General features: G+C 41.3%; 1 protein-coding gene across 3 annotated transcripts in view; it reads left to right on the forward strand.

Annotated features, from left to right (window-relative positions):
• The first annotated feature begins 18533 nt into the window (after positions 1-18533).
• COL27A1 (collagen type XXVII alpha 1 chain) overlaps positions 18534-26607 on the forward strand; it is a 274259-nt gene continuing 266185 nt past the window's right edge. The window contains exons 1-2 of one of the 3 annotated variants that reach the window (XM_075835266.1): positions 18534-18653; positions 19269-19466. In XM_075835266.1, the coding sequence (XP_075691381.1) occupies positions 19417-19466 (50 nt within the window). In that variant the 5' untranslated portion in view covers positions 18534-18653; positions 19269-19416. Of the gene's footprint in view, positions 18654-19178; positions 19467-24786; positions 25112-26607 lie in introns of those variants that run through there. The other 2 variants (XM_075835267.1, XM_075835265.1) reach the window with 2 other exon arrangements.

Consider the following 26607-nt stretch of genomic DNA (forward strand, 5'->3'; position numbering starts at 1 on the left):
ATAGGGACATGTCAGAACTTTTGATCGGTGGGGCTCAGAGCACTGAGACCTCCACCAATCTCTAAAACAAAGCAGCAGAAGCACTCGAGTGAATGCTGTGCAGCTTCATTTCTGATTGGCTTTCCTCAGAAAGCAGAGCGAGCGGTGTACTTCAGTAGACTTTTTATATAGAGCCCATACGAGGAAAGGCGGTCAGAAACCAAGAGGCACAGCGCTCACCTGAGTGCGTCTGCCGCTTCGTTTTAGCGATCGGTACGGGTCTCAGTGCGCTGACCCCCACCGATCAAAACTTAAGACCTGTCAAAAGTTTTTTAAATCTTAGAAACACTTTTAAAGAGTTGTCCCAAGAAGACAACCATTATCCATATACCCTATTTAGGCATATGGACATATAGGGGCACCCGGATACAGTTCCCCCTCTACTGAAAGACCGGAGAGCTGCTAAAAACTGAGGCTACATGGTCGTCCATTCATTTTAATGCCCATTGTGTAATACTACATTTACCCTGCAGGGTGTGCCATACCAGCTGATCACACACTGGACCTGCTGTGGTCATCTGATCGCTGAGATGGCTTCCCTATTATTAAAATTCGGATACTAGGCTGGTTACATGGGGTGGATGCAGAGGGACCATAATGATCTATAAGGCCCTGTTAACACAGAGGTTTTTTTGTAGGCGGAAAAATCATCTGCCTCAAAATTCCTTCAGGAATTTTGAGGCTGATTTTGACCTGTCGGCAGAACACTTGCCACATTAATCAGCCGCGGCCATTGAGCAAAAAAAGCAGCGAAAACCGCTTTCTCTGCCTCACATTGATGTCAATGGGAGGTCAGAGACGGAAACGCCTGAAGAAAGGGCACGATGCTTCTTTTTACAGCGAGAAATCAATGGGAGGCATTTTTGGCGTGGTTTCGACGCGGTTTCCGTATCATAAACAGCGCCAGAAAACTCTGTGTGAACATACCCTAATAGGAAGAAAGGTCAACCAAGTAAGTGATGAAGAAAATTAGAGAGATAATGATATCTCTATGTTCACATCTGAGTTGGAGGCTCCGTTCGGCGCCTCCATCGCAGTTCGAATCAAAAATACCAGAAAAAATAGCGCAGCATGCAGAGCTATTATTTCCAGAAAGACAACAGACAACATGATGGAAACCCGACGAAACCCATTGAAGTTAATTGGTTTTGTCGATCGCTATTTGTGTCCGTTGTGTGATGGATCCGTCACTGCTGTTATTTTGCTTCTTATGACGGAGCAAAATGGAAATAGCAACGCAGATGTGAACAGGGGCTTAGCATTACGGGTTGGAGGAGGAGGTTAAATATTATTTTTTTTGGAAACCAAGGAGTAAGGGGGCATGTTAGTGTTTTTTCACAGTGGAACATGACATTTTCCTGACTACTCAGCTGCCGGTGGGATAATTCCATCAGTAAAAATATATTTGGGATTTTCTCTGCATTTCTCTAATATTTTATGTGAGACGTCTTCAATCTGAAGATACGTGCACTTATAACAAGTGACCAGTAGATGGCGCTAGCACCTTGAAAATAATTTTTAAAAAGCTAAACCTAATACTGTATATTATAGTAAAAGATGTATAAAGACCTGGAGAAGACGGTAGCGGGAATTATTACAGAGCGTGAGACCTAGACAGCATAGTATAGTCAGCAGCGATATACAACTGCTTTATTCTATGTCCCAAATAAGAATTGCAGTAGGGGCATCAGGCAGTGCCCAAAGCCATGCAAATGTCACCTAGCGGTGGCCAGGAGCTACCTCCCAGGAGCTAATGGTGAAGCGCATTACTTTAGCCTGTACTTATAGCTTGTGACAGTGCCCACCGATGAGCTGAGCCTCTCGTGACATCACTTCTGGCCTAGGGGCCGGGGGCAGTCTCAGCTGGCACCTGTATCTGAAAGTATTAACCCTGAAGTGCCTGAAATCTATGCCTGCTACTCTGCTGACCCTGAACCGCACTTCCAATGACATCACATGGCGATGACCTCATGCTGTATAGCCGGCCCTGCTGTATAGGATCTATATACAGTATAAAAGTAGTTCTAGAGCCTCATGTCGTGTCATTACATCATTGTCCCTCCGCTCCAGTTCAGACGGTTTTATGATTTCTTTTTTTTATTGTAGGTATCCCTGGTACCGCTTTTAGGCTGGGTTCACATTGTGCGTTTTTTGTGCGTTTTGAAATGCCAGAATATTCAACTTTTTAAATACCCACAAGTTTTTGCAAAGCTTTTTTGTTGTAAGCCTAGAACTTTTAAACCAGATTACAGCGAATACGCTTTGTAAAAATGCGCAAATGTTTAAAAAACGCATGCAGTTAAAAAATAATGCGTTTTGTAAGATACGTTTTTGTCAGTGTTTAAAATGCAACAAAAACGCACAGTGTGAACCCAGCCTTATACTTTTTAATGGTGAGAACACATGGAGCACTGGCTGAAAACATGCCCACATGTGTTGAATGGCCCCACGATTTTGCAGTTAATTGTGCGACCATTCGCCACCGCATGGGGGTATGTTTTCACACTTTCAGTTCAGCCAAATCAATTGCGATGGTCGCTGCCTCTTTCCAGTTCCAGCACATTGGGTCTGAGGTATTTGTAGGTAAGCTCAGCTCAGGCTGGGCTCTGGGGGACTTATGTGTCATGTTCTGTATAGGGGCCATCTTATACCTACTATGCTTATGCTGTGGGGACAATATAGACTATTAGTCATTTTAAAATATACAAGCACGATTAAACCAAGGGTTGTGCCAGTCCAGTACCTTTGTAACAAAACAGATTGCTAATATTGCCAGCCAGGGTTCGGGAAGACTAAGCGGGTGAAGTAACCTAGACGGCTGCACCCAGGTTGATACCCATCTCATGTTGCATTGGTTGTGGGTTGGACAGGTGAGCACAATTCCACCAATATCGGTTGAAGCGAAATAAATCACTACATACTGTCCTATGAAGCGCTCCGCCTGTGCTTCTTGTTTTCAGTAAATTGCATCACTATGTAGGGGCATCTCTGACACTATAGTTATATCTCTGACACTATGTAGGGGCATCTCTGACACTAGTTTTATCTCTGACACTATAGTTATATCTCTGACACTATAGTTATATCTCTGACACTATAGTTATATCTCTGACACTATAGTTATATCTCTGACACTAGTTATATCTCTGACACTATGTAGGGGCATCTCTGACACTATAGTTATATCTCTGACACTATGTAGGGGCATCTCTGACACTATAGTTATATCTCTGACACTAGTTATATCTCTGACACTATGTAGGGGCATCTCTGACACTTTAGTTATATCTCTGACACTATAGTTATATCTCTGACACTATAGTTATATCTCTGACACTAGTTTTATCTCTGACACTATAGTTATATCTCTGACACTATAGTTATATCTCTGACACTATGTAGGGGCATCTCTGACACTATAGTTATATCTCTGACACTATGTAGGGGCATCTCTGACACTAGTTATATCTCTGACACTATGTAGGGGCATCTCTGACACTAGTTTTATCTCTGACACTATAGTTATATCTCTGACACTATAGTTATATCTCTGACACTATAGTTATATCTCTGACACTATAGTTATATCTCTGACACTATAGTTATATCTCTGACACTATGTAGGGGCATCTCTGACACTAGTTATATCTCTGACACTATAGTTATATCTCTGACACTATGTAGGGGCATCTCTGACACTATAGTTATATCTCTGACACTAGTTATATCTCTGACACTATGTAGGGGCATCTCTGACACTATAGTTATATCTCTGACACTATAGTTATATCTCTGACACTATAGTTATATCTCTGACACTATAGTTATATCTCTGACACTAGTTTTATCTCTGACACTATAGTTATATCTCTGACACTATGTAGGGGCATCTCTGACACTATAGTTATATCTGTGACATTAGTTTTATCTCTGACACTAGTTTTATCTCTGTCACTATAGTTATATCTCTGAGACTATAGTTATATCTCTGACACTATAGTTATATCTCTGACACTAGTTTTATCTCTGACACTATAGTTATATCTCTGACACTATAGTTATATCTCTGTCACTATGTAGGGGCATCTCTGACACTATAGTTATATCTCTGACACTATAGTTATATCTCTGACACTATAGTTATATCTCTGACACTATAGTTATATCTCTGACACTATAGTTATATCTCTGACACTATGTAGGGGCATCTCTGACACTATAGTTATATCTCTGACACTATGTAGGGGCATCTCTGACACTATAGTTATATCTCTGACACTATAGTTATATCTCTGACACTATGTAGGGGCATCTCTGACACTATAGTTATATCTCTGACACTATGTAGGGGCATCTCTGACACTATAGTTATATCTCTGACACTATAGTTATATCTCTGACACTATAGTTATATCTCTGACACTATAGTTATATCTCTGACACTATGTAGGGGCATCTCTGACACTATAGTTATATCTCTGACACTATAGTTATATCTCTGACACTATAGTTATATCTCTGACACTAGTTTTATCTCTGACACTATAGTTATATCTCTGACACTATAGTTATATCTCTGACACTATAGTTATATCTCTGACACTATGTAGGGGCATCTCTGACACTATAGTTATATCTGTGACATTAGTTTTATCTCTGACACTATAGTTATATCTGTGACATTAGTTTTATCTCTGACACTATAGTTATATCTCTGTCACTATGTAGGGGCATCTCTGACACTATAGTTATATCTCTAACACTAGTTTTATCTCTGACACTATAGTTATATCTCTGACACTATAGTTATATCTCTGACACTATAGTTATATCTCTGACACTATGTAGGGGCATCTCTGACACTATAGTTATATCTCTGACACTAGTTATATCTCTAACACTATAGTTATATCTCTGACACTAGTTTTATCTCTGACACTATAGTTATATCTCTGACACTATAGTTATATCTCTGTCACTATAGTTATATCTCTGACACTATAGTTATATCTCTGACACTATAGTTATATCTCTGACACTATAGTTATATCTCTGACACTATAGATATATCTCTGTCACTATGTAGGGGCATCTCTGACACTATAGTTATATCTCTGACACTAGTTTTATCTCTGACACTATAGTTATATCTCTGACACTATAGTTATATCTCTGACACTATAGTTATATCTCTGACACTATGTAGGGGCATCTCTGACACTATGTAGGGGCATCTCTGACACTATAGTTATATCTCTGACACTATAGTTATATCTCTGACACTAGTTTTATCTCTGACACTATAGTTATATCTCTGACACTATAGTTATATCTCTGTCACTATGTAGGGGCATCTCTGACACTATAGTTATATCTCTGACACTATAGTTATATCTCTGATACTATAGTTATATCTCTGACACTATAGTTATATCTCTGACACTATAGTTATATCTCTGACACTATAGTTATATCTCTGACACTATAGTTATATCTCTGTCACTATGTAGGGGCATCTCTGACACTATAGTTATATCTCTGACACTATAGTTATATCTCTGACACTATAGTTATATCTCTGACACTATAGTTATATCTCTGACACTATGTAGGGGCATCTCTGACACTATAGTTATATCTCTGACACTATAGTTATAACTCTGACACTATAGTTATATCTCTGTCACTATAGTTATATCTCTGATACTATAGTTATATCTCTGACACTATAGTTATATCTCTGACACTATAGTTATATCTCTGACACTATAGTTATATCTCTGACACTATAGTTATATCTCTGACACTATAGTTATATCTCTGTCACTATGTAGGGGCATCTCTGACACTATAGTTATATCTCTGACACTAGTTTTATCTCTGACACTATAGTTATATCTCTGACACTATAGTTATATCTCTGACACTATAGTTATATCTCTGACACTATAGTTATATCTCTGACACTATGTAGGGGCATCTCTGACACTATGTAGGGGCATCTCTGACACTATAGTTATATCTCTGACACTATAGTTATATCTCTGATACTATAGTTATATCTCTGACACTATAGTAATATCTCTGACACTATAGTTATATCTCTGTCACTATGTAGGGGCATCTCTGACACTATAGTTATATCTCTGACACTATAGTTATATCTCTGACACTATAGTTATATCTCTGTCACTATAGTTATATCTCTGATACTATAGTTATATCTCTGACACTATAGTTATATCTCTGACACTATAGTTATATCTCTGACACTATAGTTATATCTCTGACACTAGTTTTATCTCTGACACTATAGTTATATCTCTGACACTATAGTTATATCTCTGACACTATAGTTATATCTCTGACACTATAGTTATATCTCTGACACTATAGTTATATCTCTGACACTATGTAGGGGCATCTCTGACACTATAGTTATATCTCTGACACTATAGTTATATCTCTGACACTATAGTTATATCTCTGTCACTATAGTTATATCTCTGACACTAGTTTTATCTCTGTCACTATAGTTATATCTCTGACACTATAGTTATATCTCTGACACTATAGTTATATCTCTGACACTATAGTTATATCTCTGACACTAGTTATATCTCTAACACTATAGTTATATCTCTGACACTATAGTTATATCTCTAACACTATAGTTATATCTCTGACACTATAGTTTTATCTCTGACACTATAGTTATATCTCTGACACTATAGTTATATCTCTGACACTATGTAGGGGCATCTCTGACACTATAGTTATATCTCTGACACTATAGTTATATCTCTGACACTATAGTTATATCTCTGTCACTATAGTTATATCTCTGACACTAGTTTTATCTCTGTCACTATAGTTATATCTCTGACACTATAGTTATATCTCTGACACTATAGTTATATCTCTGACACTATAGTTATATCTCTGACACTAGTTATATCTCTAACACTATAGTTATATCTCTGACACTATAGTTATATCTCTAACACTATAGTTATATCTCTGACACTATAGTTATATCTCTGACACTATAGTTATATCTCTGTCACTATAGTTATATCTCTGACACTATGTAGGGGCATCTCTGACACTATAGTTATATCTCTGACACTATAGTTATATCTCTGATACTATAGTTATATCTCTGACACTATAGTTATATCTCTGACACTATAGTTATATCTCTGTCACTATGTAGGGGCATCTCTGACACTATAGTTATATCTCTGACACTATAGTTATATCTCTGACACTATGTAGGGGCATCTCTGACACTATAGTTATATCTCTGACACTAGTTATATCTCTGACACTATAGTTATATCTCTGACACTATAGTTATATCTCTGACACTAGTTATATCTCTGACACTATAGTTATATCTCTGACACTATAGTTATATCTCTGACACTATGTAGGGGCATCTCTGACACTATGTAGGGGCATCTCTGACACTATAGTTATATCTCTGACACTATAGTTATATCTCTGACACTAGTTTTATCTCTGACACTATAGTTATATCTCTGACACTATAGTTATATCTCTGACACTATAGTTATATCTCTGACACTATAGTTATATCTCTGACACTATAGTTATATCTCTGACACTAGTTTTATCTCTGTCACTATGTAGGGGCATCTCTGACACTATCTAGGTGCATTTCTGGCACTGTAGGTATATCTCTGGTACTATGTTGGGGCACCTCTGGCACTGTATGGGACCATTTCTGTCACTCCATTGTGATATCTATGACGTGGGGACAATCTCTGTTGCAGGCATTTGTGGCGCACCAATTGCAGACAAGGAGAAAATGTGTACTACCTTATAACGTGCCATTTTATACTTTGCTTCAATGCATTGCTGTCACTGGAGGGGTTCAGTTTTATGCTGGACAAAAAATATTTTTATCCGTACAAGTGACAACGAGCAGGACAAAGGAATCAGTGGGCGCAGCATCATATCTATTGATCATGAGTGTCGCTCCTGTTCCCCGTGCATCCTTGCTCATTCAAGGATGACATCTTATAATGAGACCCGACCCTGGGTACATATTTTAGCCAAAGTCCTCCTCTATTCTTTACTACCATATGTGACATCATTACATGCTTGTGCCCAGCAACAAGGTGTCCGTGGAAATTATACTCACATTTTGGCAACTATGACACAACCCTGTGCTTGTTACTGTAAATGAACTTCAATTGTTCCTATATAGGAGAAAAAAAAGTTGTAGAACTAGAAAATCGTTCCAGACATTCATGGCGCCTTCTATCAAAGAGGGAAGGTATGGCTATTAAGCTGTCAGGACTACAAGTCTCAAGTGGCCTTGTAATGCAGGGAATTATGGCATTCACTTCCAAAGCACTGGAGGAACCCCTGCAATGGTTTCCTTTTCCAGGGAGCCCCTTACCCCCCCCCCCCCAACATAATTGGCACAGGGGTGGGTAAAGCATTCCATCATTCTCACCCGTCCTCTGTCTAAGACTTGCTAGCTGTCTTGCTTACCTAAGATCACATTTGCTGTGCGTATTGTAAAAGTGAAATCTCGTTCCCCATAATTGTCCTATATAATCAGGGCAACGAGCAGCCGATGAATGAGCGCCGATCAGTTTTACTGATAATTGATGTATGATGGCCGCGGCATCCAGGTGGAGAATCAATGGAGAGGTGGCCCAGAATTACGGAAACAGTCAAGCTCGATAGAATAGAAGTGTACAAACCCCGTACTGGAGATAGGTGGGATCCCAGAGGTGGGACACGCATCTATAAGACATTTATGGCATATCCTGTGGATATGCCATAAATGTTGCATTTTTCCAATTTTTCAGAATACCAGAGATTTTTCAGGATGTAAGGGTATGTTCACATGGAGTGTTTTCAGCCGTTTTTCGGGCCGTAAACGGCTGAAAAATCGGAAGCAGAACGCCTCCAAACATCTACCAATTGATTTCAATGGGAAAAACGGCGTTCCGTTGGGCCGTTTTTTTCGCGGCCATTTTTAAAAACGACCGCGTAAAAAATGGCTGCGAAAAAGAAGTGCATGTCACTCCTTCAGCCGTTTTTGGAGCCGTTCTTCGTAGACTCTATAGAAAAGCAGCTCCAAAATTGGCTTAAAAAATGTCTGAAAATCAGGAGTTTTTGAGTTTGTGTGTGAACAAACCCTAAAGAGGAGAAAAGGAGAAGTAAATCAAGTAAGTGGCCGGCCCATAGAATCCGCTTAGAGAACCTTAAACTGGTTGGAGAGGATCCGTAACAGAGATGTCTAAGAAGGATTCAGCCCAAAAAAAATCTAAATCCGTAAAATCTGTTTGTCTGGACCGTAAAAACACCCAATAGCCTGTAATAGTTTACTGTACGAACTTCAAGAAATGCCATGATTATATGATATGTAAGAATATTTATTGATCTCCCACAATTGTAGGTTGACCAACACTAACTGCAGCCATTACAGTGACTATAGGAGCAGTCAGACGTGGAAAAGGGACATAAGGAGGCAAACTTTTTTTAGGGTCAGTTCAAGGTTTTTCACCTGAGAGTCTTCAGTCCTTTTTACAATGACTGTGTATTGACCGTCATGATTAGATGATCTGAGGGTGGTTCCATGTGGAGAAAGGGTACTGAACAGCGTGGGTTAATGGGATGATACATTTTAAAAAGGATATCCAAAACAGGTATTCTAGCTTAGCCATAAATGTCATATGAAGTCTTGCCGTGATACGGATACGTTTTTGCTAGTAGGGTTCAAACTTTATGGCTTACAAAATATATTGGGCTGATATTATTAAGACTGGCATTTTATACGCCAGTCTTAATCTAAAGAGCACTGGGGTATGATTCCCCTTATTTATTAAGGGGCACAGACCTCTTAATAAATTAGGCACATCTATAGCGTTTGTCTGCAAAAAGTCAAATCAACTACAAATTGCGCTATAATTTACGCCGGCTTCTGGCATAAGTTGTAGTAAATTTGCCGCCCTTCTTCTAAGCCCCACAGACATTTTAGTAAAGTGCCAAGTGCGAGGCAAATGTCTTAAAAGTCGCAATTTTTTGGGACAAATTGTGACTTTTGAGGCATTTGTGACTTTTCTACGACAAAATACAGGCCTAGAAAGATTAATAAATCCCCCCACCCTATAAAAGTACGGCTTTTAATGACTTGGATCTCTAGCAGATGGGAGGACTTTCTGAAAACACTACAAGATGCAAAAGAAGTAGCAAACCATAGGAGCAGTAGCTGAATTACAGTAGTTATACAGCGGGTGCCACTTGAGAGAGATAGATGCCAAATACCATGCAATGGGTGGGTGCCCAGCCGGCACAGCTGTTGTTAACCGCATTTACATACCAGCCAATCACATCGACAAGGACATTTTAATTCTAAGCCAACGTATCTAATCCTATTGTGAATAATCCTACTGCACAGACATAGGGTAGGGAGAATTATTAACACTGGGGTTTCATGCGTCTTAATACAAAGAGCGCTATAGAAAAACGCATCTTTGGATGTGCGCCATTTTCTGAATACATTTTAGGGTATTTGAATGGTTGTGCCTCTTATGCTAAATACGACCCATTTTTAAAACCGGCAAAGGCAACATAAACTGCAAAAAGTTGCAAATTATTGCACTACTCTAGTATAATTTGCAACTTATTAACGCCATAATACTGGGGTACATCCTGTAACAAATTCCCCAAATAGAGGTAAAAGATACAATTCTGTCTCCCTACAATCACCACTAGGGGGAGCTTAGAAGCTTACTGCATACTACTTATGCATTAAAGGGGTTTTCCACCTTCTGACAACTGATGACCTATCCCCCAGATAGGTCATCAGTACATGATATGTGGGGGTCCGACACCCGGACCCTGTACAGATCAGCTGGTCCGGTGCCACCGTGCACCAGACGTACATGCCGGAAGCAGTTCGCTCCGACAACTGCAGCTCTGCTCCTATTCAAGTGCATAGGAGCAGACCTGCAGTTCTGCAGCACGGCCGCTATGCTATGTATGGAGCCAACTGCTTCCGGCTCTACATAGGATTATGTGCCATGACCTGCGGGCACCGGAGCGGCTTAATGGTGCGGGGTCCGGGTGTTGAATCCGCACCGATGATGTACTGATGACCTATCCTGTGGAAAATCCCTTTAAATGCAATAATAAGCAGAGCTCCTAAGCTCCCTCTAGTGGTGGCTGCCATTCTATGTCTATAAAGGAGATTTGGAGCTCTGTATCATAAAAACTAAGCGGCAGCCGTTCTAAAGACTATTCAGAAACGAATCCGTACAACACTGGTTAAAATTTGGACATTCATTATGAAGTGAAAAGACTGTAGAACCCGACATATTCAAAGGTGGCTTTTCATTTCCATGAAATTCTATCCCGGGCATTTTTTGGGCGATATCCAGTAACCGAGTGCCATGTCTGTATGAATTACCCTTTAACCTAAGAAGTGCTATCCTCTGTTTATTAGGACGAGGAGTACCCATGCATTTACCAGATGGACTGGGAGGAGTTGAAAATGGTAGATAAACAACCCGAGATGACTAACCACATTCTATGTTTCCTGCGACATTCTTAACATTTGGAAATTTACGTATATTTTGTAAAGGTGAAAGCGGTTTAGCTCAACAAGACACCAAAGGCTAATGGGTATATCAGATATATTCATAAATTGTTTGTCTTGGCTCCATAATGCCCACCAGTAACCAGGTCATACTTGTCTCCAAAACCTCAGGCACCTGAAGACTTCTGCCAGCTGCCATTCCCAGTAGTCCTGCTAAGGGCAGTGCATAGGTCTACACTCCACTTGAAAAAGACGACCACCCTCTAAGTCCCGAAAAACAAGGCAAGGCTGTCTATGAACATTATAGAGTTAATTACAGCAAAAAAAAAATCAAACGGCCACAAAATTACAGATATTAGGAGTGACACCCGCAGGAAACTAATCATCAGGTTGCAGAAATAGATCCATCAAAGGAAACCTGTAAGATAGTACACATAGAGCAGTGTGTGCAGACCGATGCTTCTGGTATGCCGGGAAAAAGAAGGTTAACTCTGAGATTCCAGCGTGTTAAAAATCAAAGACGCGTCGGGATCCTCGGAATTACGACGAAACATCAGAGATCACCTCGTATATTGAATAACTACCCGACAGAGATGGGAAACCTTTATTAGATTTTATTTTAAATATACCAACAAGTTCCATAAATCCATGAGTGTTTGTATCAGGACATTAAAGACATGTTTCCCTGACCCACACTCCTTTGCTGATATTTCGTGGCGGACCCTAGAAAACTATGTGGTTAGTTTAGCGCTCGTTGGTCTCAGCCAACATGCAGCCTCTAATTCATATGTGCGTCATTGCTGGTGGGTTCCCGACTTTACTAGTTAACCGAGCAAATTTAGAAAGATGTCAAGTAAAGTAAGATTGCTTTAGACATGTCATATAATTTTAACTACCACGGCCAAGTGCCCGGCTATCAGTAAAGGCCTTCGACAAGCCGGGCCTTCAAGTTTATCCAGGTACAAGAATCTACTGTTGATTACGATTGATTATTTTATGTTCTACTGTTCACAATCATTGATAATATGGGATTTTTGGGTAGTAATGTTGTGATACCAGAATTAAATTAAGTCACTTGTTGCATGCTTTTATGGGGCCAACCAAGGGAACCTGTGGTCACGTTTGGCCACTAGATGCCATGATATCCCATCTTGCAGTTTAGTGGGTACTACATTAAAAAAATACATTCTAAACCATGGTGTAGTATGGATTACCGGATGCGTAAAAGGGACAAGAATTTATCACCGATCCACTGTGCTCGACTATTTCCATCAGTTCCATAGACTTTGAAGGGAGTGCGCATGTTCTACCGCCACTTCAAACTCCTCCTAGCCTTGTAGCTGGATGGAACTGGGGTCCCCCCGTTCTGGCGATCAGGGGCGGTACCAGTGAATTGATGGTAAATCTTTTTTACCGGAATAGCCCTTTAATTGTTTTAGAATATTAGAGCCGGTTTTAAATAACAAACAAACAAAAAAACATTTTTAAATGACTTAGGCTTAGTTCACATCTGCGTAGGGACTCTGTTCATGGGTTCCATTAGAGCTTTCTGTCTGGGGAACCCATGAACGGAATCCAAACTGAAACAAATGGAAACCAAAGGTTTCCGTTTGCATCAGCATTGATTTCAATGGTGACGGAACCGGTGCAAATGGTTTCCATTTGGTACCGTTGTGTAAGAGTTCTGTCGTTTTGATGGAATCAATATCGTAGTCGACTGCGCTATTCATTCTGTCAAAATGACGGAACTCTTAAACAACGGTGACAAACGGAAACCATTTGCATCGGATCCGTCACCATTGAAATCAATGGTGATGCAAACGGAAACCTACGGTTTCCGTTTGTTTTAGTTTAGATTCCATCCATAGGTTCCCCAGACAGAAAGCTTCCAACGGAACCGATGAACGGAGCCCTGACGCAGATGTGAACGAAGCCTTATTAGGGAAGTCTGAGTTAACAGAGGGGAGAGTTCCCCATTTATGTCCGTTATCAGACAGAGCGTATATGGGCATTACACAGACAGCCCATTGATTTTAATAAGCACTGCGCAATTATTAATTTCCCCTGTGGTGGCGCTGCAGGGAAAGTTGCACACTTGATGATAAGTCCCCCCACAGACTATAGCGGTACATCCTGTGATCTGCTTATCAAGGGTGGGAGACCCCTTTAAAGTAAAAGAGAATATCATGGAATTGAGTTATAAGCAATTCCCTCAATTGCCTAAAAAAATCCTTTTACAACACAATTCAAACCCCTATCAGCAGTATACAGGAGCAATTTAATTGCATCTGTATTCTGTCTATGGAGAGAACAGAGGAACTGTCATAAAGACCTCCATAGCATCAAAACATGCTATTTATAGAATACAACTCAATCACCTCTTTGTCAGTATAATACCTAATATTTCTATACTAGGGGGCGTAATTTCTCCCATTTTGCCAACAAGTATCTGGAGAAAAAAGGTGCCACATATGCTAATGCTGAGAGTTGTAGTTTCATAACAGCTGGAGAGGTTAGAGATTACGGCTATATAACGTTGTTTCAGGACTTCTGTGCCCTGCTATTCGAGCTTTATTTTTCAAAGAGTAATTGTACTTTCTGCAAACTTTTGACATGTCATAGAGACATATCAAAAGTTTGGATCAGTGGGGGTCGTATGCGAGCCGCCTTCAGTCTAACAAGGAGCGCAGATCACAGCCGAAGGTGCAGGGCGCTCAACTGAGCACTTCTGCACCTTCGTTTTGGCGACGGTAGGGGGGTCTCAGCGCCTGGACCCCCACCGATCCAAACTTTTGATATGTCTCTGACATATCAAAAGTTTGCAGAAAGTGCAGGTACTCTTTAAGCGCTCATGCACACAAACGTATTACTGATCTGTATCATACGGATTCATAATACAGTGCCCATTGCCTCCTATGGGCCCATACTGTACCTCCGTGTACCTCCTATTTTATATGAAGGTGCATGAAGGATCTTTCTCACAGATTTTGTGTGAATCTATGATTTAAAAAAAAAGTGTCATGTTCCATTGTGTGCTGTGTTACTAAGGCATTATCTCCCAGAAGCACTGCATCCACAGAATAATACGGTGCCTCCAGGAGTGCCAACAGGTTCATGATACCAAACCATAGCCACTCATGAGTCACCCTACAGGGTTAGTGGTCGTGTACATGAGCGTTTAATACTAAAGAACCTCCTTAACAATAACACCACCTACTCGTAAAGAAAAGGAGGGGGTGACAAAGTTACACCACTATGAGGACCTCTGTAGAATTCAGGGCCGTTGTCACACACCAATGAGGGAAAATAGAAAATCCACGGCCAGGCTGGAGCATAGCCAAGTTTGAATGAGGCACCTTTTTGCGAAATATGTTCACATCCCAAAGTTCACAGCCATGAAAAATACTTTTACTGGAAACTTATTTTTTTCCCTCTTTGTCCCTATTGCTATATGTATGGATGTGGTTGCATTTATCTAAAAATACTCTACGGGTGGACTTGCTAAACAGTGGCATTATTGTGTCTCCAGCTGGATTTCCAGTGATGGGAATTCACAGGACGGTCAGAGTGACATCAGAGAGAAGTAGAGCATCCTGAAGGTGCTACAACAAGTCCACCTAATGACAGGTCTCCTTCTAGTAAATGCTACGTTGGAGAGACGCATCCTTGTACTAATGACACCGGACTTTGAAGTCCATGAAGGCAGCAGAAGATGGGAAGGCCCATGGACATGTCTGTCTGCAGCAGTAAACACAATCGTTGAGTCTTTGTTACCAAGTAGACGGCAATTACTAAAATCCCATAATAATATGTTGTGTCAAGTAACCGGGGGGCAGCCAGTCAATCCGCAATTGTATATATGTGTTTCTTGCAATATTAGATTTTATTAGCAAATGTTCTATTTGGTGGGAAGCGTCTCTAGCTAAATATATATATATATGCCTATTGGCAGAATCAAATCCATTCCCGGAGCCACCAAATTATTCAGCAGGGAAGTCAAGGAGAAATGAAGTCTCCGGACACTATCCGATCTCAGAAGCTGTTTTATGACCGTCTGTGTCTGCGGCTCCATAGACCAAAATAACAGTAGGTAATAGCGTGATGAAAATTCATTTTCAGAGAACTTGATCCACGGTTTTTCAAATAATTTTGATAATAGGTAAATATCAGGCAATTGCTAGTTCTGCGATTCCCTAATAATGTATGTCCACTTGGATTAGAAGACTTGGCTGATGATATAACCCCAATATTTGGGCAGCACCATACATCACCAAAAGTTATATATCATGAGTTAAATAAAGAAATCCTTACAATGGTGTACAAGGAGGGCAGTAGGGTACAATTACAGCTCACTTTTTGCCCTGACATCACTACTGGGATAAGACAATAAGTCATCTACAAGAGCTATGTCCAGGATCGTCGTCCTCCCCTGTACCCTTGTCCCTTCACAAATGCATGATTGAAAACATCATCAAAATGATGACTAGGGTTGGGTCCAGGCCAACATTTTACTCTTCCTGGCAGCTAGGGCAGGAAGAACTGCAGTGAATATGAAGATGCGCCACTAGCGCTTTCCTAATTCAGAATGAGAACAGATTTCCACAAGAGTCAAACATTCTGGGAACTGCCTAAAGAGGTTTTCCAGGACTTTTATATTGATGGCCTATCCTTAGTGTAGGTCATAAATATAAGATCAGTGGGGGTCTGACTAAGGGCACCCCCATCGATCAGCTGACTGAAGATTGCAGCTCAGTCCCATTCACTTGAAAGGGACTGGAACTGCAGTCCCAGGTACAGCCACTATGAAAATGCCTGTAAACTGGGAAAAAGCATCGATGACAAGTGCCTCGGCCCCTTTCAGTCATCTGATGGTGCCGGGAGTTGACCCCCACCGATCTTATATTGATGACCTATCCTAAGGATAGGCTATCAATATAAAAGACCTGGAAAACCCCAATAAGCAGTCCCCAGAATGTTTGACTCGTGTGGAAATCTGTTCTTATTCTGAATCAGGAAAAGTGCTGGTGTCACATCTTCATATAGGCCATCAATATAAAAGTCTTGGAAAACCCCTTTAACATACAACATGATTAAAAAGTTAGTTACTGAGAAGTCTGCAAGAATCTCAGATCAATGATCACAATGGATGGAATCCCCTTTAACTAATATTTAAGATCACTGCATTATCAGCAACTCCCATGTGTACTCCTGTTACCTGAATTGCTCCTCTCCTTTCTAAACGGGAGTGATTTGAGTAAACAGTCACTTCTCGTTAAAATATGCCCCCTGTGATAAGCTGATCACAGGGTGTCCCACTTCTAGAGTCCTAGTACCCAGCAGCAAGTGCTCAATTTTCCTGCAGCATCACCACAGGGGAAATGAAGCATTACACAGTTCTTATTAAATGAGTTGTTCATGTAATACTTGCTTTGTGTTTATGGGATACATACTGGGTCCTCAAGGGCAAAAGTCTCTCTATGTGACCCCTGCCTGCTCTGGCTAATAGATGAAGTTCCTGAATATGGGGCCCACCTTTGTAAAAATAGAATTCCCTAATAGGGCATTTGAGGTCACACCATTTAATATTATATGCATTGTTTAGATCACAAAATATGAACAATGTTCTCCATTTACATACTTATCAACAAACGCGATCCAGTGAAGAGTAATGACATTTGCGTAGTATGGCGCCACCTGGTGTTCAAAGAGTATAGCAATGTGTCATCTAATAAGATAAGTGCTGGTAGACATGCATGGTCAGTCACTCTCCCCACTGCCAGGTCTCTGCATAGTGATCCTCTTTTCACTGCAGAGTACCCAATAGAAATAGCTTTCTGCCATGCTTGTCAGGGAAGGAGCAGTAGCATGGCAGTATAGCTGTGGAGACTACTGTTCAGCTTGTCAGGGAAGGAGCAGAGCATCTGCAGTAACATGGCAGTATAGCTGTGGAGACTCCTTCTGTTCAGCTTGTCAGGGAAGGAGCAGAGCCTCTGCAGTAGCATGGCAGTATAATTGAGGAGACTCCTCAGCTTGTTAGGACAGTTAGGCTGGGTTCACACAACCTATTTTCAGGTGTAAACGAGGCGTATTATGCCTCGATTTACACCTGAAAATACGGCTCCAATACGTCGGCAAACATTTGCCCATTCATTTGAATGGGTTTGCCGACGTACTGTGCCGACGACCTGTAATTTACGCGTCGTCGTTTGACAGCTGTCAAAAGACGACGCGTAAAATTACAGCCTCGTCAAAAGAAGTGCATGACACTTCTAGGGACGTTTTTGGAGCCGTTTTCTCATAGACTCTATTGAAAACAGCTCCAAAAACGGCCGGAAAACCGCAGCGAAAAACGTGAGTTGCTCAAAAAACTTCTGAAAATCAGGTACTGTTTTCCCTTGAAAACAGCTCGGTATTTTCAGATGTTTTTGGCTCAGAGTGTGAACATACCCTAAAACTCTGCATTTTGACAGCAGACATAAACCTTGCACATCCCACTTAATCTTTTTTGTTTTATTTAATTATATTTTCATTGGTTTCTAAGGGAATGAATATTGTGAATGTCATATAGTATATACCATTACTACTCTGGATCCCATATTATCTGTCAGCAGGGGAAGTAGGAATAGACAATATTGTGAGCTGACAGGGGATGGAGTCTGATTCTGATCAGATCCCGTTCTCCCGCAGCACAGATTAGCAGCAGCACCAAGGTGGACACAGGGAAGCAACAAACAATGAGAAAGGTATTTTTGAATGGTAGAAACACGGCAACTTACTTTTATTATAGCTATGAACAGCCTTTCTGGATACAGAATACAGTATTAATAAAAATGATGTATCTATAAATATGCGTGTTTTTCTATACAACATATTTTAATTTATGTATCTATTATTATTTATTTCAGCTTTAAAAGTCCAACAGTTATTTTGCTTTAAACGCCACTTAGAACTGGTTGAACTACAACTCTCATCATCTTCAAGTATTTGAAATATGGGCAGGAAAAATAATCAGCTCTTCGCTTCTGCGAAGGTAAATACCACTTTGACGTTGACTTGTGAATGTGTTGTTTGTACACATTGCATTCTGCTCTCTACCCTTTGACTGCACCCCTGGAATTAACTGGTGCCCCTTCTGCCATCCCAGAGGAACCTTTTGCTTTCCATTCCGTTGTTATGATACGTTTTTGTCTTTTATATCCCCAAACCTCTCTGCCTTGATGTTTGCTGCCTCTGTCCACAGACACTGGTACTCCTTGTATTCCTGTATGCCACAAGGACCCTCCCTTTCGGAGGCAGGATTTTTGCTTATTAGTTAAATGTTTTCACTGAAACCAGATACCTGGTTTTTAAAAAAGGCCCCTCTCATACTGACTGCATCTATTTAAAAGGACAAGGCTAGGTTTATAAGACCCCGCGTCTTCATGTGCTCCTATGACAGACGCTTCAAAGAGCGTGTTTTTTTTTTTTTTTACTTTATACTTTTTTTTTTTTTTTTACTTTATACTTTTTGTTTTTTTTAACTTTTTTCCCCCTCGTGCCTTGCTGTGTCAAATGAGCATCCAGCAGTCTTACCACTTAGGTACAGCACACTAGTGTAAGACCAGTGCAAGCGTATAATTGCCTATTTCAGAACCTTCCCTTCCAGTTTCGGTTGAACCTGCCTCTCCAATGACCCAGGAGACACACGGTGCTTTCCGACTCTCTAACCAGGAGTCAATTTAAAGCTTCAAAAACAATAAAAAGAAAACAAGGAAAAGAAGCAAGATCTTAGCTGCTGGGACAAATGAATACAAATGAATTTAGGGGCTGGAAGGAGAGATTGTACTTCTCACCAAGCCACCAAGTAAGTCATTATACTACCACGTGTTATTTCAATGTAGCAGAGCTGAGTTTGTTATTTTACTATTTTAGGTTGCATTGATTATGATAAGTCTCTGAGTTAAGGTAATACAGGTGGCTTACCTGCAGTCCTGTATAGAGCCACAGGTAACATGATGCCAAATGACAAACTTCTTGCTACATCTGATCAATACAAATCTTATAGATTATTTTTTGGGGATAAAGCTGTATATTTGTGTTTTAAGTGGTAAGGTTGGAAAACTTAGATTCTTATGTCATTTGACCTGGGAAAACCCTCCACATGACAACTTGCAGGAGGAAAATAATGGCATGTTGCATAGTTGATCTACGGTTCTATAGAAGTTACTTTGCAGGTGCATCCAATTTTTGTTGTCAAAGCTTTCCTTTAATTTTTGGGGCTTTTTTTGTGACTGGATCTTTACTTAAGTTATGTTAGATGGAGAAGAAGGGGCATAAGTTATTTGCCATGCAGGAAGATTGATTGTATGGCATGGGGTACAGAACATTTTACAATACAAATGGATGGTGCCAACATAAAAATGCCTGTTGTAGCACAAAATGGATTTTGTAAACACTGATCCACATTTTGTGTCACAAAAATGATTATTTTGTGCCCAAAAAAACTAATTTATATCACAGGAAAATATAATTTGTCACAAATTTGGATTTTGGCACATACTTTAGTATGTGTTACTCCAGATTGGGATTCTTGACATATAGGAAGGACCCGTCGCCTGCGACTTGTATTGTTGTGGCCAATGCTTAACTGTAAACCTTCATTGTATCTGTAGGGCATTAATGTATTAGCTATTATAGCACCAACCACACACAAAGAATGTATTATCTCACACTGGTCCGTGTTGCCAATCGTGCTGGAAATCTGATGTCCCTATCTCAGACGTCTACTGGTTTGTAAGGACTTTTTCAGGTAGAGCGGGATTTCCTTTGGCTGTGTAGTAAGCCTTCACCCCAGTCCTATCCCATGACCTGTCTTCTATTTCTAGGAATTCCGTGGTATGACGTCCAGCACGCTGCGTAACCGCGCAGGTTTTTCCATGTCTTTACTGAACGTCCCTTCATAAGCCTGTAATCCTTACTACGTATTATTATGCAATCAGATACAGAATACATCCCTTACATTTCATGACTATTACAGAATATTGAAAATGTTTTTCCAGATGTCACAGAAGGTGGTGACGGTGTATGAAAAGCCCATTATTACACAGAAGAGAATAGCATTAAGTGTAGGGATGGCATTGTGTGCCCATACTAATGCCAGACTCCAGTTACTGTGTCCTGTCTGTTCTTATGTGTAGACAGTCACTGGGCTGTCTGCTGCCGGCGCTGGACACTGACCTGAGAATGTGACATGTGTCAATAATCCAGTGCATAAGGTCTGTGGAAGCCACAGTGTGAACATCAAACACCTCCAATGGAATTTTAGTATTTCATCGCCTAAACCTAATGACATTGGAAGGGGAATCCAGTGACCGCTGTGATAATTGACTTATACAATGGAGCCAATATTAAAGAAAAGGTAATTATAGAAGTCATTTCATGAGCAATGTAAACCTAGGGAATATGCAGAACAATGTGAGCCTGTATATACAGGGCAGTACAGATTCAACCTGAAGGAGCCTTGCAGGATCCTGTGACTTGTATGTATAGTGCAGAGATGTGTGCAGAACAGTGCAAAGCTCTGTGTCTAGTGCAGAGCAATGTAACCTCTATGAGACGCAGAGCAAATGTATCCGGCCGTATACTTCCCAACAATTTGGATGGTTAAAGAGGAACATTGTTGGAGAGATCCACTTTATTATCTATGACCTTGCTCTTTGGTCCAAAGTGGAGCAGAGGAATGTGTGTCAAAAGTAGGGATTGCCCCCAAAAAAATCACGATTGGGAAATTAATGAGTACTGCAAAGCATCATGAACCCCTAGGTGGGTATCTATTTCGAAGAGCGTTTTGAATATGTGCAGTGTCCTCTTCTTATATGCAATATAGTGTGACATTAATATAGAAGTGTCTACCTGTTTGTGTTGTGATCTGCCAAGTGGCGTGTGTGTGTGTGTGTGTGTGTGTGTATATATGTGTATATATATATATATAGTGCAGAACCATATATATCTATACATTTGCTGTCTATTGCACCTGTATGCATATTGCTATATCCTTCCGTATCTGCAGTGCAGAATCATATGTTGCAGTGCATGCAGTGCAGAAAAATATCCGGTTGCCTTATGTGCAGTGCAGATGAATTTTCTGCTGTTCGGGCAGGAGTTTCCTGCCGTTTAGTCAGTGCAGAGGGATATCCAGCTGTATATGCAGTGACAATTAACTATCTGCGCAGTGCAGGGGATTGTTCTGCTTTGGCCAGGATTACACATACAGTTTTTGGTTCTGTTTTTTTTTTTCAACCAAAGCCAGAAGTGGATCCAAAAGAAAGCATTCTATATTCCTTTTACTTCCTTTTGGATCCACTTGGTATGTTCTTTTTTATATGTAGTGCAGTGATCTGCAGTGTGTGCAGTGCATAGTAATGTCCAGCTATATGGTGTGCAGAGACGTGTCTTGCTGTATGTGCAGTTCAACTAAACATCCAGCTTTATGGGCAGCGCGGGGCACTGCTGTATAGGCAGTGCAGATGAATGTTCTGTTTTATTTGCAGTGCAGAGTAAATTCTAGCTGTATGTGCAGTACAGCAGAGTCTCCTGTGCAGAATAAACAGCTGTATATGCGCTGCAAGGAATATTCTGCTGCATTTGCAGTACTGGGGAATGTTCTGTGAAACGTGCAGTGCTGAGGAATGTCTATCTGTATGTGCAATGCAGAGCAATTTGCAGGTGTATATGTATTGCTGAGGAATAGGCATGCTGTATATGCAGTGGGCTGGAATGCTCTATGGTATGTGCAGTGCAGAGGAATGTACAAATGTAAGTGCAATGCAGTGGAGATGAGTCCTGTTATTAATCCAGTGCAGATGATTGTCTTATGGTATATGCAGTGCAGAGCAATATTTGGTTGTGGTACGTGCAGTGCCTCAGGTAAAAATACTTTGTTATGGGAAAAAGGCTTTACCCAACATCACATAGCTGATACCAGTGTTTATTCTAGACCTTAGAAGCAGTTACAAAAAAGACACATCCGTCAAGTTCAACCATTTCCAGATCCAAATGACGGCAAGACAATCCTTCCTTTTACCTTTTATTATTGTTAACGCCATTTGTACCTGTACTTTTCTGCTGAATGTAACATAAGAGTCTGCTGTCCTATGTGTAGTGAAAAGCACTGGCTAGTTGTATGCAGTAGGGAGCATGCAAAAGAGAATAGTGTCCGGCTGTGGTTATGTCAATATACAAGCAGTAGGGATCAGTGTGCTGCTGGATACAGTAAGCAGCAGCGTGTAGCTGTATGTAGTAGGGAGAAATGTATTTCTGTAAGCCATAAAGAGTAGTGTCTGGTTGTATGTAATAGGGAGCAGTATACAGTTTTATGCCATACGGAGCAGTGTCTTTTGCCATTTAGTAGGGATTAGTGCCTGGCTGCAGTAAGGAGCAGTGTCTAGGTTTATGTAGTGGGATCAGTGCCAGGCTGCAGTAGGGAGCATTGTCTGACTTTATGCAGTTGGATCAGTGTCTGGCTTTATGTAGTGTTATCAGTGCTGGGCTGCAGTAGGGAGCATTGTCTGGCGTTATGCAGTGTAATCAGTGCCTGTCTGCAGTGCCTGTCTGGTATTATGCAGTGTAGTCAGTGCCTGCCTGCAGTAGGGAGCAGTGTCTTGTGTAATCAGTGCCTGCCTGCAGTAGGGAGCAGTGTCTGGTGTAATCAGTGCCTGTCTGCAGTGCCTGTCTGGTGTTATGCAGTGTAATCAGTGCCTGCCTGCAGTAGGGAGCAGTGTCCGGTGTAATCCGTGCCTACCTGCAGTAGGGAGAAGTGTCTGGTGTAATCAGTGCCTGCCAGCAGTAGGGAGCAGTGTCCGGTGTAATCAGTGCCTACCTGCAGTAGGGAGAAGTGTCTGGTGTAATCAGTGCCTGCCAGCAGTAGGGAGCAGTGTCTGGTGTAATCAGTGCCTGCCTGAAGTAGGGAGCAGTGTCTGGTGTAATCAGTGCCTGCCTGAAGTAGGGAGCAGTGTCTGGTGTAATCAGTGCCTGCCTGCAGTAGGGAGCAGTGTCTGGTGTAATCAGTGCCTGTCTGCAGTAGGGAGTAGTGTCTGGTATAATAAGTGCCTGTCTGCAATAGGGAGCAGTGTCTGGTCTAATCAGTGCATTGTCTGCAGTAGGGAGCAGTGTCTGGTGTAATCAGTGCATTGTCTGCAGTAGGGAGCAGTGTATGGTATAATGAGTGCCTGTCTGCAGTAGGGAGTAGTGTCTGGTATAATCAGTGCCTGTCTGCAGTAGGGAGTAGTGTCTGGTATAATCAGTGCCTGTCTGCAGTAGGGAGTAGTGTCTGGTATAATCAGTGCCTGTCTGCAGTAGGGAGTAGTGTCTGGTATAATCAGTGCCTGTCTGCAATAGGGAGCAGTGTCTGGTCTAATCAGTGCATTGTCTGCAGTAGGGAGCAGTGTCTGATTGTAGAGCATTTCCCCTCTGCACACAGTATACAGGCTTCAGGATATGATGAATTGTCATGTCTGTTCATATAGAAGTCATTGATCCTGTATTTGTTGATACAGCTGCCGTACATAGAAGTGAGTCTGTATTATAATGTCCACAGTGCAGCTTCAGCAGAACTTCATTACAAGACTCAATGATGAGAGTCCTGACGTGTATATTATGGTTGGACACAGAACACCCCTCCCCCTCCACTGTAACTCTTTACCACACTGCTGTCAAAAATCGCAACTGATTCCAATTAGTAAACATCTGTAAGCAAATATCCCCACTACCAGCAATGCTAGAGGTGGTGGTGGGGCAATGGCAGGTATTTCAGCCTTATTCACAGCTTTTCTGGCAATCCCAGTGGAAAATCTGGAGTCTGAAGTAATACAGCACATTAGGATTTATATTCTGGTTTGGACTGTTGTTTGCTCAGGCCACAAACTAAATAAGGGGCAGCATGGAAACTTGTAATTAGACAGTGTGGAATATCCTCCTTTTATAGAACTTCAGTGTTAAATTAATAGGGAAAAAAAAAGTTTATGGATTAAATAAAAAAAAGTTAATTTTAGTTTGGAACAGGGAATTCATACATGGGTGCAATAGTCATGTATGGCCACTAGAGGGCAGCAGGGGCGCTAAGCGGCGAGTGTGAGAGCTGCATTATATCCAGTGCATTTCTCTGAACCTTCCTTTCCCTGTGCCTCGGGTCCAGCAGGGAGGAATCTCCGTGTGCAGGCTGGGCAGGGACCCCCCTAAAGTAAGAAGAGGGGGTACACAGAGATCTGCCAGGCTGCCATGGGTCCCAGCTCACCCCAGTCCTGCCCACTGCCCCCCTCACAAGGTACATGCAGCGTCCCAGGGGGGTGAGTGGCACTTGCACCAGTCTTATGTGGGATAGCAGGGTGCCCATAACGGGACGTGATGCTCTCACTCCGATGGACGTAAAGCCCCCGACCGAAAGAATGAAGTAACCGTGATGGAGCCGGTATCTGACCCGGGCTCCACAATCAGAGCAGCCGCGTCCAGGGGGTGAGTACGGAGAGCTGGAGGGAGGGGGTCCGGCATGTTATAGCACAAGGGGGGGATCTAGGAAGAAGCTGAAGTGGGGGGCTGACACTGGTGTCTGGGGCTCCTGTGCTGACTGCGATGTGTGGGATCCCTTATTGTTACATGGTTCATATAGGATCCATTACTGAATGCACACTGTCCATAGGGTCTGGCTGGGACCCATATATAGTGTAGGTGTGTGCAAATAATCCATTGTATAGTGGATGTCCTATGTATAGGATCCGAACTATATGCACACGTTAGATCTCTTATACTCCGGGTCCCTTATGAAGTTATGTTAGGGCCACATATGTAGTATATGTAATATGTATAGGAACTCTTTCTGTAGACACGCATTAGGACCCATATATAGTGTAAGTGTGTACATAGGATCCCTCACTGACTGCACACAGGATCCATTGTATAGTAGATGACATGCATATGATCCGTACTATATGCACACATTAGATCACACTTATACTAACGGTCTTTTATAAAGACATTTTCCTTGTGTACTATATATAATATGTATAGGATCTCTTTCTGTGTGCACTCATTGGGACCCATATATAATGTGTGTGTGCATAGGATCCCTCATTGACTGCACACAGGATCCATTGTATAGTGGATGTCATATCCATAGGATCCTTCCTGAATGCACACATTAGATCACTTCTACTAAGGGTCCCTTATGAATGTTCCTTAGAGTCTACGCTTGTGTAGTGTATATATAATATGTATAGGATCTCTTTCTGTATGCACTCATTGGGACCTATGTATTGTGTAGGTGTGTGCATAGGATCCCTTATTGAGTGCACACAGGATCTATTGTATATTGGATGGCATATGCATATGATCCCTTATTGAGTGCACACAGGATCTATTGTATATTGGATGTCATATGCATAGGATCCCTTATTGAGTACACATGGGATCTCCTGCACTCATACGGTCCCTTGTAAAGTCCAATATTCCCTACCAAATGGTCCTCTGTTGGATTGGATCAGTTACTGAAAGCACTCGTAGTACCCTTAGTATAGTGTAGGATCCCTAAATGACTGCTATCATGGGGTCCCTTTCTCTAATAGGGTGCCTTGTATAGTAGATAAGATTTCTTACTGAGTACAATTCCAGTGTATAGTACGTTTTGATGAGTTCATTTATCCTGCGAGGAAAGCCTAGCGGGACGGAATATGTTCTCAGTGATAGAAGGGATGTCCTGGACGGCTTGTACAGAGGACCACCCTCCTGAATACGAGGACTGGTTTCCTAGGGGCATAGGTGCGGATCTGTCCTGCCAGTGGGTCATACTGTAAATTGCATGAAATATATCTGTAACCGGGTTCAATACAAACCCAAACTGTACAGGAAATCTGTGAGCACAGCTGGCCAGTGCTGCGAATAATCCATGGAAAAAACGTTCCCAACATAAACATGTAAAATATCTGTCAGATAAAGCTTTGAACTCCATAATCACT

This window comes from Rhinoderma darwinii, chromosome 8, assembly GCF_050947455.1.
Source record: "Rhinoderma darwinii isolate aRhiDar2 chromosome 8, aRhiDar2.hap1, whole genome shotgun sequence".
Classification (NCBI taxonomy): domain Eukaryota; kingdom Metazoa; phylum Chordata; class Amphibia; order Anura; family Rhinodermatidae; genus Rhinoderma; species Rhinoderma darwinii.